Source organism: Rhyacophila brunnea, unplaced genomic scaffold (assembly GCF_057557595.1).
Source record: "Rhyacophila brunnea isolate RB1 unplaced genomic scaffold, BYU_Rbru_1.0 scaffold_7, whole genome shotgun sequence".
Taxonomy (NCBI): Eukaryota; Metazoa; Arthropoda; class Insecta; order Trichoptera; family Rhyacophilidae; genus Rhyacophila; species Rhyacophila brunnea.
The window spans coordinates 45,231,939-45,245,252 of NW_028233339.1; the positions used below are offsets into that span (position 1 = coordinate 45,231,939).

The 13,314-nt window shown below is 36.7% G+C and overlaps 1 protein-coding gene across 4 annotated transcripts in view; it reads left to right on the plus strand.

The window, feature by feature from the left end:
* Nucleotides 1-2,484: 2,484 nt before the first annotated feature.
* Nucleotides 2,485-13,314, plus strand: part of Iml1 (GATOR complex protein Iml1) — a 53,630-nt gene continuing 42,800 nt past the window's right edge. For 2 of the 4 annotated variants that reach the window (XM_085958345.1, XM_085958347.1), the window contains exons 1-8: nt 2,485-2,798; nt 5,105-5,248; nt 6,966-7,150; nt 8,010-8,276; nt 10,515-10,657; nt 11,023-11,210; nt 11,661-12,016; nt 12,788-12,909. In XM_085958345.1, the coding sequence (XP_085814471.1) occupies nt 2,756-2,798; nt 5,105-5,248; nt 6,966-7,150; nt 8,010-8,276; nt 10,515-10,657; nt 11,023-11,210; nt 11,661-12,016; nt 12,788-12,909 (1,448 nt within the window). In that variant the 5' untranslated portion in view covers nt 2,485-2,755. The remainder of the gene's footprint in view (nt 2,799-5,104; nt 5,249-6,965; nt 7,151-8,009; nt 8,277-10,514; nt 10,658-11,022; nt 11,211-11,660; nt 12,017-12,787; nt 12,910-13,314) is intronic. The other 2 variants (XM_085958346.1, XM_085958348.1) reach the window with 1 other exon arrangement.

Genomic DNA, 13,314 nt, shown 5'->3' on the forward strand with positions numbered 1-13,314 from the left:
CCTCTCCTATCTGTTTTAGGAGAACCCCATTCTGGAGCTTTCTAGTTGAAATTTCCAGCGAGAATCACAGGTAGGGATGATGTTTTCACATCATCTTCGAGACGATTGAGATCGCTCGTGAACTCTACAATAGAAGAGTTGGGGGAGAAGTAGCAGCTGTATATTCTGAGGGCCTGAAGTTCCACCCATGTCCAGATGCCTCCACTGTCAGTACCGAAGGCAGTTACGCGCAGTTGGGCAGACGGTGCGTAAATAGCAGACCTCGAGCCTGCGCCTCCTGAGTACCACCGGTTAAGAGCGTTGCGGTACTGCTCGGAGATAATCACGAGATCCGCTCGTCGCTCTTCTGCTACTTGGGCCATCAGATCCTGGGCAGCCTGGCATCCATTCAGGTTAATCTGCAGGAAGCGTATCATTTTTGTTTCGTCTTCATCTTCAGAGCAGTTACAAATGCCATGCATTTTCGGCTCCCGGTTTGGTGCTCATGGCTCTTTTTGAGGCTAGCGCAAGTCCTGCAATACGCACTATTTTGGCAGGAGGCAGCTTTGTGGCCTTCCTGCCCACAACGGTTGCACTCTTTGCTGCTGTCTTCTGGACTTTTGCAATCATTTGCAATGTGCCCGAGTCCATGGCACCTGTAGCACCTTGGTAAATGAGCTCGAGGTCTGACTCTGCAGTTAACCCATCCTATGCGGATTTTTCCTGCCTTGAGGATCCCTGTGGATAGCTTCACAATCGCCAGCTGGGTTCCACTGAAGGCAGGCTTTAGTGATATGATTTGGGACGCATCCGCAAGCCTTGGAGATGCGGTCTCCAGCGCAGCCATGACTTCCTTTGAATCTGTTGCGCCATCAATATCACGGATTTCTACAACGATGCTAGGGGTCAGCTTTCGCACTTTAGCACCGTCTCCCAGCACCTTAATGATGGAGCTGACCAGCTCCTCCGTCTGCTGCGTCCCGCATTTCATTTGAAGGAGCAGGTCTCCAGCTTTGGTCTTCCGGATGGCAGAGACTTCGACGTTTGGAAGCACGACTTCGCTTCGGATGCGACGCAAAGTCTCCGCATACGAAGCCTTCCCCTCGTTATTGATCTTTATAGCCTCATTTCGGGGTCCAGGGTGGGGTTGAGGTTTTGCGTGACTGGGCAGCTTCGGAGCGTTTAGGGCAGCACTCTTGTTGCTCCTGTCTTTAGGTATCTCGTTTGGCACCTCAATCTTCTTCTTCTTTTTCTTCTTGGCAACAATTTCGTGCCACTCTTCGTTCTTTGAACTCTTTGGAGCCGTTCCGGTTTGGGTGCATTTATTCTGCCTCCTTTCAGTTGCCTCCGCTTTGTCGCCGGTTTTTTTGAACTCAACCAATAGGCGGACCGTATCGGTGAGTCCCTGGATCCCTTCCTTAATGGGGATGTGGACATTCGTCTTCGTCTTTATCAGTTTCATCAGAGCCTCTACTTGCTCCTCAAGCATGCTCACGGTCTCCCACAAATCATTTTTTCCTTTTTCAATAGTTGTAATGTTCTCCATAATGTGTCCCACGAGTAGCTAGGGAAAGGAAGTCCATCCGACCAGAGCCCCGCGTGGCCGGACAAGCCATAATACTCAGGGGGGGGTGGCAGGTTCCCCTGAGGGATCGTTTACGACCCGTTATTTGACGTCTACAGGCCACTCATCCATCAGCACGATTCCTCCCACTTTATCTTGGATTAAAGACGTTGTCTGTTTGCTACCATGGCAGCGTAAGCCCTCCTACCACAAGGTGACAGACACAGGAGGGAACCTAACCTAACCTAACCTAACCTAACCTAACCTAACCTAACCTACCCCAACCTAATATTACCTAATATAATCTTAGTTTGTGATAATGAAGTAAGTATCAAAATCTATGAGCATTTTAAATTAACAATTATTAGATCGAAAAGCCTATGCGCCGACAGAAAAAGGTATTTATTATAATTGTCTACATGGAATGAACTGTTTCCGTAAAAAAATCATAAAAGCTCATGACGGCATCTGCGGCACAATTACCTAAGTTTTAATTAATGTCACTTTTTAAATAGGTATTCATAGTATTATTTGAATCTGAAAGTAGGTACCTAATTCATACTTATGTTTTGCCAAAATATTGTTTAAAATCATTAAACCTAATTTTCATGGTGTTTATATTCTTTTACGATTAATTGGGTTACAATAGTATATTGATACGTGAAGACTACTTTTTCCTTAGTGCAAATCGATCATTTGATTGTTGTAGTTGATTTGTGAATATCATCCATTTCCGATGTGACGAACAACTTTTTAAATGTTGTCAGCGCTTTGTGAAAACAGTCTATTCAATTGTGCGAATATATATTCCCCTAATTTTTATGCCTTTGTCCTCAGCATAGAAAAAGATGGCAACACATGGTATCCATTAATGTTTTTGATTATTGCTGTTGGTCAAACTGTTTATATCCAACTTCACATCAATCTTGACCTTCAAAAACATGACAGCTGAATTTAATTATTCCACTGCGTGTTTTCTGTCACATAAAAATATTGTGTTTTGCTTGCTTTATATCACTCATGGAGATAGTCAGAAATGATACTAATCACAGATTTTTTCAAGCTTCTCACATTGATAGATTCTATAAAACTTGTAGTATTAAATCGTGCGTGCAATTTATTCACGAAAGACGATAAAACCACTGCATGTCAATAAGGTCAAATTGTGTTGTTATTTACGGTAATCGACGTTATCTTGCACAATAATTCAGCATGAAGCCTTTCAAGTTGATTGTGCACAATAAAAGCTTCAGCAGTAAGTATACACATGTTTATTAATAATACAATACATAAAGTTATCATTAAAATTGTAACCCATCAATTTATTAACCATCAATGTTAGCAGATATTGAGGTTTCACCAGCCTAGATTGTTGGTTAAATTATGCTATTATTTTTATCCACCGAACTTTATGAGTTTGTCCATCTAGCGGGTTTTAGGGCTTCTTTGTGGTTTTTAGTCCTGTTGAATACCAAATGACAGCATTTGTCCGGTGGTTGTCCACTCACCGAGCAACATGTCCAGCCCGTTGCCATTTCACCTGCTCAGCAACCTCTATCATGTTGCACACTATTGTCTGCCTCCGTATCCATTGTTCTCTTTATGATCTGTTTGCGTTATGCACAGCATGCACCTTTCCTTGCCACATTGTGCTACTCGTCATTTTTGGATTGTTCTTACATTAAGCGTCCACGTTTCACATGTATATGTGAGCACTGGTAGTACACATTATTAGCGTAACATTTTACGGTTAAGACACTATGTATGGTCGGTGATCTTTGAAGATACTATTCAGGCACCCGAATGCACTCCGTGCCAGGTTGAAATATACCTACCCAACAGATTATTTCAAAATTTGGTTGCTATCAAAAGAAGTGAGAGGTACCTATGCATACTAGCGTAAAGTTTGCGTAAATGAAAACACTTTTTTGCCTATTTTCTTTACTGCTACTCCACGCACTGATATATTATAAAATAATAGAGTGGCGAGACGATCTACTGGTATTATGACATAAAGCGTGTTTTATAATATCTAATGGCGAAGAGTGGAAGTAGGCTTTGGAGATCTGACAAAAATAGTGCAAGCTAAATTTTGTCGGTCAACTCTTATTTGTTTTCATTGAACTAAAAATAGAAATTGCGGATTGTGTTGTTTAGTTTTAAAAATTCTGCCTAACCAAACTATATTTCTGTAGTAAGATGGCAAAACACGAGACAGTACTCTCACAGTAATCCGCCACCCCAAAAACCAGATGAGTGTCCAATTAGTGAAAACGGCGGATTATAGTGCATAAATACAAAATATTGTAATAATTAAGACAGGTATTTCGTAAAAATAGTTTTTATTGAGAAATTTGTACTAGCAACTTTTTTATGATCAAAATCAATTATGTATTAAATTATAGGTACATATTAATTATCATTAATCAAATCACTTAATACAACCACTTGTTCAGTGCTGTTTGTTTTTTTTCTGAATATTGTTGGAAGATTGTGTCATGAATGTGTTGACGGTAGCATTATTTTCCTCTGCCCATTCAATGGTAACGCGTTAGTCCCAGCTAGTGCATCTCCTGATTTGACTGTATGAGCTGCGGCCAGTTTACAATTATTGTCTTCATCCTCAGAATCCAAGCCTCTTGATGTATTGATGAGCTCGTCTTCAATCGGAAGTGGCGAATACTCCTCAGAACTTTCTACTATCCATTCTTCTAAAACATTTTGCGTTAGCTCTGAGTTTTCAGTCGCCCTCTGAATCAATTCTTCCAATGGAACTAAGTCTTCCGGTTCCCAGTTTTCATCATATTGTTTAATAGAGGGCCACAGCTTTTTTTACGATTATATTATTGCTCATCCCGGTACGTTGTTCTATGCCTCGTCAACAGTGGACAGCTGATATAGGCACGCGGCGGACTAGTGAATTTAACATACGAATACCGGCGAATTATAGAGCTAGATTTTGTTTTTTAATTAGTAAAAATAACGGCGGATTGTAGTAGTTGTCGGATAATCGAGCGGCGGATTACTTAGAGAGTACTGTATGTCTGTTTTTCTAAATTGTTCAGGAGAGAAATTTTAGACTTGGAAAGAAATTCAAACAATGGGTGGACATTATCACATAATATTGACACAGCTTATTTCTCCGAACCTATAATACCCAGACATTCCATATATTGATATCTTGTAGATCTCACTGAGACGAGTCTGAAGGTATATATAACTCAATTTACCAAAAATATGTTTTGCCATCTTACTAAGTACAGAATTATGCCATTAAATCATACATAATTTTAGACATTTTATAGATAAAAGAATATTTTTTTATCTATTATAGTTTGGTCTAGGCAAAATTTAAAAAACTAAACAACATCTGCAATTTGTATTTTTAGTTAAATGCAAACAAATTACAGTTGAATTTTTGTCGTATCTCCACCGCTGCAGTATGGCAGTTAACAGCAGGCCAAGATTCAGTTATTAGATTCAGCTGAGAACTATTTCATTTTCTCCCTGATTTATTCGTCAATAAAATAACTATGATCTTTTTTATTCTGTTTCTTTCAGCCGAGGATCTGATTGTAAACCCCCGAGACTACCCAGGGATAAAAGTCGGCGATGTTGTAGAGATATACCATCCGGAAAATGGATTCTCCCGCCTTCTACTTCAAGTTCCGGTGTTCAAAGAAGACTTGCACGGCAGAAGCAGAGGTGCACATTTCACAATCATAACGTAGATTGCAAAATATACGACCGATTCACAAAGGATGCATGGATGGCATGCTAACATGACACTCTTATTGGCTTGATACCGAAGTTTTGATTAAAGTCTTTTAATGTAACCCCGGGCACAAAAATTTGTATTGCTGACGATTAAACATAATGACATGATTTCATTCTTCAATTTTGTTGACTCTACTCTATAGGATGCATTGCATGGTGGATGTTAATTAAAATATAATTATAATGCATAGCTCTTTTAAGATAGATTTCATTTATAAATTATTTCATATATCATGACACTAATTATAGATTTGTTTAATAATGTCGATGTGTAGTACATTGTAACTAGGGAATCCAATCTTGAGCCAAAATTCCGATCCCGCGATTGGAATTTTTTTCCATTGTTAATATAAAAATTTTATATTTACAAATAACATTGATAAAATCGGTCAAAAATAAATCTAGTATAATTTATTGTATTTAAGACATTTATATTGTATACGTTCAATCTTGGAAATACACAAGTTTAATGGAGTAAATAATATTGTAATATAAATAATAATGTGAATTTAATATGAGATTGCTGTTTCTGATAGTAAAGACATAATGAATGGATTAGCGAGATTTAAAATAGTAAAGCAAATAATCATGGCGTACTTATGGCCTTTCCGCTTCATAAATCTAATTAGTCAGCCAAATATGAAACTGCCGTAAAACGTATGATATCATGGTGGAATTACTTTGTTAAAAGTGCGAAGCATTGTTTTTTTCCAATCTTTCTCATTTTTAATAATCTATGTGAAAAAATAAAATGAATCGGCTACCTACACATGGGTATAAATCAAACTTCATTCAAACTCAGTTTATTTCTAATGTAGCTATTTTTTGACGATGGCCACGTGGATTAAGCGCCGGTCTATAGTGTTGACGGTCCCATGTTCAAATCCTGGGTCTGGCAAGTTCACATATTGTTTTTCAATTTGTGCATGAGTCAGAGTATGGTCCTAATAGGTTGAGCAAGTGGCTGACATCCATTTCTCGTAAAAATAAAATCTGTTAATACAAACCTCCACTCTGTGGAGGCCCATAAGATCGGAAATGGTCAAAAGAAAGAAGAAAAAGAAGTTATTTTTTATAAAAAATATTTTTTTCTGTTATATTTTCGCTTTTATTTTATTTTCCATAAAAATTGATAAAAAAATCAATCCCGAAATCCCGGGATTGATAAACATAATCCCGGGATTCATAGGTATCGAAAATAGCCCGGGATTGGAATCCCTAATTGTAACATAATATACTGTTTTTATACTGGAAATATGTATATTGAAATTTGGCTGAAACAGAATTTTGATACAAGAATATCCATTTGTTGTAATACAGTGTCAGCATGGGTACAGCAAACGTCATTCGCAATTGTATCGGTATTGATTGCTATCATTGAAATAGGCATTATAGTAAATGATACCAATACACCTGCGAATTGTCAATGGTGACACTGTAGAATGATTTACCTATACAAGAGAGATAATATGTAAAGAAACTAATTTTTTGGCTATCTTTACAAATCTACTGTATGTGGTATTATTGCGACATCTGTTCACTATGTATAATCTTTAGGTTATTAAGGTTTATTATTTTTGTTTTCGAGATAATTAAAATTTATTTCTTAGTTGATTTTAATTATATATTATAATTAAACGTTCAGAAAAACTTTTTGCAGACACGATCAGCGTAGACCAAACTATCGCGACACTCTTTCAGCTGCGAACTTTTGCCGACGTCTACGTGAATATCGTCAATCCCAGCGATGTCGCTCTCGACTCTATCGAGTTCACTTTCAAAGATCAGTACTTGGGTCGTTCGGAAATGTGGCGGTTGAAAAACCACTTGGTGAGTCCGATTTTTGAATTTTGTTGTAGCTACCGTAGACTGAGGTCACTTTACACGAAAGTATGCTTCAGACCCGTATTAAGTTTAATGGCATAAAACATATTTTGTTGCGAATCTCTGGTATAAACAGGATTGAATTTAGAAATTTAATACAATTAACTAAATTATTACTATCAAATAAATGGTACTTGACGAGATTTGAATTAAAATTATAATTGGTTAACGTTTTCTACGAAACACATGTTAAAAAAAAAAATTACTCAAATAGAAAAGTACAAATCTTTCAATTAGGATTGAATTTATCGCCCATCTATACTTATTACTCCATACCACCTTGAAATCAATCGTCTGCTCATTGGAGTGTGATCTACATAGCAGCAACGGTAGTAGCGTGAACTGGCCCCTGTCTTAAGGCGATGCTGTGTTGGCAATTATCATAATTTTGGTGCAGTTATATTATTTACACAGATTCACACGATAGACATTTTCATAATTATTACCAATGCATTAAAACTTGCATAGACAACTGAAATATGACCCATACACAAATAAAATTTACACATTTGCCATAGAGTATAATATTATTATACCATGGAGTAATAATTCATTCACCGAGGGACTTTTGCTACTAGGAGCTGTTTTAACACATAGTTCTTATGAGGATTGCTTGCATTTAATGGACCATTTAAAGCATGAGAAAACGAGGACAAGTCAGACAATTATTCATATCCAAGATATTATTACAAAAATCGCAATTTTTATTTTTAATTGATGTTTGATCGTAATAGCCTTTCCAAAATTATTGTCATAAGCTTGATTATATCAGCCAATAATGATGTTGAAATAACATCTCTTTCAGACGAATACCTGTGTGTACCTGAACAAGAAGATAGAGTACTGCGGAGGATCAATCCGATGCCAGGTGTATGAGATGTGGTCCCAGGGAGACCGGGTGGCGTGTGGAGTCATCAACGACGATACCAAAGTGGTTTTCCGATCATCCACCTCCATGGTGTACCTCTTCATTCAGATGTCGTCGGAGATGTGGGACTTTGATATCCACGGAGATCTTTACTTCGAGAAGGCGGTGAACGGCTTTTTGGCAGATCTTTTCACCAAGTGGAAGGTGAGATCTAATTTATTTATTTCAACCTATAATTGACCGAAACACCAGACTATTCTGTGTCCATGAAGTTTGGAGTATGTAGTTTTGTGTGTCCAATGGATTACCATGATCCCAAATTGAGCTGATGTCGGTCATAACAAGACCGTACAAGTTGTGACCTTTACAAATTTAATAATACCTTCATCACATTTTTTGGATGTGTACAAAAGCCATAGCCAAACCCTGCCGCTAGATCTCAAACCATTTAACCATAACTATGAATCTCTTAAATTCAAAGTAATGTTTTATAAATTTTTGAATTTATAGAGTTTATAAAATATCGAAACTGTTTCTTTACGTTAAACTAGCGAAAGCTTGCAACTTTGTCTGCATGAAATACCGGCAAAAATACAGAATGAAAAAAAGAACTGATTCATCAATTCCATTCGTTTCAATTCAATGAGATGGACAATGGTTCGATCTAGGAGCGATGCCTTCCACCTGTACCTTACTACTCCACCGCTGTTATCTGATGGAAACTAACCTGATGGTATTTGTAGATTATGTGTCGTCAGCACTAGATAGAGGCCATCAGGTTGACTGTTCCTACAATGACTTCTCAAAAGCGTTTGACAGAGTCGATCACGACATCCTGTTGGAAAAACTCCAACTAATTGGATTGTCCGATCGTTTTCTGAAGTTATTCGGGAGCTATTTTAGGAATCGTCAACAATACGTATCGTATGGCGTCTATCAGTCACAGATGTTCAATACATTTTCTGGTGTCCCTCAGGGCTCAAACTTGGGGCCATTGCTGTTTACGATTTTTATAAATGACATAGCAATGGTCATTAAAAATGCTATGTTTTTGTTGTTCGCTGATGACCTGAAACTCTTCATGGAAGTTGTCACCTTGGACGATTGTCGTCAACTCCAACTTGATATAGACAATATATTAGATTGGGGCAGGCGTAACAAACTGGACTTCAATATTGAAAAATGCAATATTTTATCATTTACCAGAGCCTCGCGAGTATTATTTTTCCAATATTCGATGAATGGCAGAGTTCTTTCGCGAATACCATCTGTAAGGGATCTTGGCATTACGTTTGACAGTAAGCTGTCATTTAGTGGTCATATAGCTATCATTTGTAAAAAGGCGCTACAAATGTTGGGCTTCGTCTTGCGTACTTCCCGGGTCTTTTCGGATGTTACTGTATTAAAAATTCTTTATAAATTCTTAGTGAGAAGCCGGCTTGAGAGTGGGTCGATTGTTTGGGCCCCGCATCAGTTGAAATATGACCTTATGGTGGAGCGAGTTCAAAAGAAATTTTTGAGACTCCTTTATTTGAGGTTATATGGATATTATCCGTGGCTTTATCCAACTGACTTTCTCTTAGGTATGCTAACATACTGTAGTTTAAGTGCTAGAAGATATCAATATTTGGCCACGTATTTTTTTCGACTAATACGTGGTGTGAATGAGAACTCTGCCATTCTTGGTAATATTGACTTGTGTGTCCCTGATAACTATCTTAGAAATCGGGAGCATCAGTTGTTTGTTCTCCCGAGGAGCAGAACTAACCTGCCATTGGTGATGCCAATTGGTAGAGCAATAACTCTGTTCAACCAAATTACTTCGGATGTTGATATATTCCATCTACGTGAGTATGAGTATAGGTGGACGTTATTTTATAAATTCTTAAAATAGGGTCTGCTTAACTCATCCGGTGTACTTCCTTGTACCTATATACTTCATATTTTTTGTATTTACACATTTATACTATAGAATAACTTAATATTGCATAATTACAATATTACATAATACTTTTTTAATAATATTTATTTGTTGCTAAATGTCATGTTGTGAACGTCTTAAACTTATAATTTGTAATGTCCACAATATGTAAAATAAATTAAAATTGAATTGAATTGAATTGAAAGTGTGTGCCCCTATACCCGTACCCTTACCTCACCACTCCACCGCTGCTTTCTGACCATTTTTACCCAGTGCATTGTTTTAGAAAAGTTTTTATCTTTTAACTTCGAAACCCTTTGAGATATCAAAATGAAACTGTATTATATTAGTACTGACATGTAATTCATAAGCTGTTCTACTTTCATCAATATTTGTCCAGTGGTTTTTGAGTTATAACGGAACATGCATGCAGATACTTTTTGTATTAGTAATAAATTAGCACTGAAATTTTTATGTAATTTGAATTTTGTCTGATTACTGTAGATTTAATTATTTTCCAGAAACATGGCAGTAATCACGAAGTCACGATTGTGCTGTTTTCTAGAACCTTCTACAAAGCAAAAAGCTTAGATGAATTCCCGCTGCACATGAGGGAGTGTTTACAAATGGACTACAGGGGACGTTTCTATGAAGACTTTTACAGGTAAACAACTTAAGAAAACCGTTGTGGAGCCTTTTGACACACGTTAAAAATTGAGAAACTGGAATAGAAGCTATGCAAACCCACTCATTGATTAAAATGTGAAATACGATTTCTAAATCACATGCTATCAATTGAACATGCCAAATTATTGTTTTATGTATTGCCACATTTAAATTTTGTGCGAGATTCACAATCAACGATGGTTTTAACAAGTAACAATGCAACTTATCTTTTCCAATCAAGATCAATTCATTATAAATTACATAATAATTGTACTAAAGTTATGTACACTAGGTTACTGTGGAAACAATGCCTAGAGAACCGATTAAGTCAACAGAATATTATTTGTTTATTTTTTTGTCTAGGGTTGCCGTCCAAAATGAGCGTTACGAAGACTGGTCGAATGTTCTTCTGCAGCTGAGGAGACTATTCACCGACTATCAAAAAATAGTTTTACAATATCATGAGAGATCTAACATCGATATTCCATCGGCCACCAATTCTACCGCTGCACAAGGAAATTTCTTGGAAGTTTTGAATATGAGTTTGAATGGTATGTTATATTGATTATATTTCTTCTTAGGTAGAGCATAATATAGTCACTATGTAGAGCCTCTGAATTCTTGTCACTCACCAGATTATTGATCATCCTACAGCTCAGCTATATGCACCCTGTGTGTGGTATATAGTAATCTTCGAGGGCATGGCAATCTCTGTTTGCTTTAAAGAAAAGGCAGGCCAGGTTGACACTATCTTGAGACATTCATAGGATTTAACCGTGACAGTACAATGTCTTCAACTTAGATGTAGCATAGGCTACATGATCCATTCTCTTATTTCTAACATAGTCATACCTTAACATAGGCACACCCGACATCCACTGCAAACATCTTTTCTCAAAGCTTAGTACATATATAGTCTTTGTAAGGTGTCATGACTCGCTACCATCTAATGCAAGTGTTCATCATGGATTGTTTTGTAATAAAATTTTCTGTATTTTTAGTATTCGAAAAGCATTATCTGGACAGAAGTTTTGAAAGAACCGGACAGTTGAGTGTCGTAATCACACCAGGAGTAGGCGTATTTGAAGTGGACAGAGAGCTCACCAACGTCACTAAACAGCGAATCATCGACAACGGTGTGGGTAGCGATCTGGTATGCGTCGGAGAACAGCCCTTGCACGCCGTGCCTTTGCTGAAGTTTCACAATAAAGACACCACTATCAGCTCTGTAGACGATTACTCCATGCCGCATTGGATTAATCTGTCATTCTATTCGACCAATAAGAAGGTGGCCTATTCTAATTTTATACCCAGGATTAAATTACCTCCGAGAATAACACAGGAACCATTGCATAAGGTAAGATACTATTTATATAAATTTAATATGTGTAAAAGGAAAAGGGAGATAATACTTTAATCTGAAAAATGAGCTTTAAAAAAAATAATGCATGTATGACAAAAGGAAGGGGTCAAATCAACCCTTCTGAATTAGTAAATTTCATACAGTTCAGATACAATGTGATCTAAAATAAAACATAATCTTTTTTGGCTCTTCTCAAAAGTAGTGATTTAAAATTAATATGTCCTTTTTCCTTTTGCACACGGAAATATAATATGTGTATATTTTACTTAATATAAATATACTAGTTTGCTTGTAAGCATATATTGCGCAATTAATGGTTTCGTGCATTTGTACATTAAACAAAACTGTGATAATTTTAAATACATAACCTAGAAAAGCATCAGATACACGTATATTAGACAAATCCTAGAAATCTTGGACCGAGGGGGGTAAATCACATCTATCGGTTGTCAGGCGAGTGCTCTAACCATTAAGTTACTGACCCAAGTGTCCTTCATGCAGATAGTAAATTCTAATACTTACATAACTAAAGATGTTTTCAAATTCAATCAACTATCTTTGCAATTTAAATCAACATATTATTACTAAAATTGTGTCAAGATCTTCTCTTAATCTGATCAATCAGCTTGATTTTAAACTTCTTCCGAGGAACATAGATCCATATTTTTGGCAGTTCATATTTTTTTTATTCGATCGAATCCGTGCAAGTTGTCATGATTAATTGTAAAAATATGTTTATACATTATTAAAATGATGACATTTCAGGTATATGAATCAGATAAGAAAGGGAAACTAGTCAAAGAAGATGAATACATCCACAATTCCCTATTCGACTATGATGCTTATGATGCCCAAGTCTTCCAATTGCCGCCAGCTCATGGGACATGGTTTGTACCCTTTTCATTAAAAAAATATCTTATAAAAATTGGTTGATTCTTTATCTAATGCCCATCCCTATGGGCGTTAATTAAAAATAACTCTTGACACTGGATTAACACTCGGCTCTGAATCAATCATGTTGACTCTATTCAAAATATCTCATATTTATCAGTATTGGCATATAGAAGTGTAAATAGTGAAAGAAATTATTATAGAATCCGCGCCGCATATGGATAGTAACCCCCTCTAAATTGACCTTGGATTTAGGCTGAAACTGGCTTCTGACGGTCTTTTAACAATGAGTTGACTGCGATGTAAACGGATATTAACCCAATGCTTACGGGCCCTTTTAATTAATTTTGTAATTAACGTGTTAATCTGCATTTGAAAAGTAATTAGCAAAAACACAATTT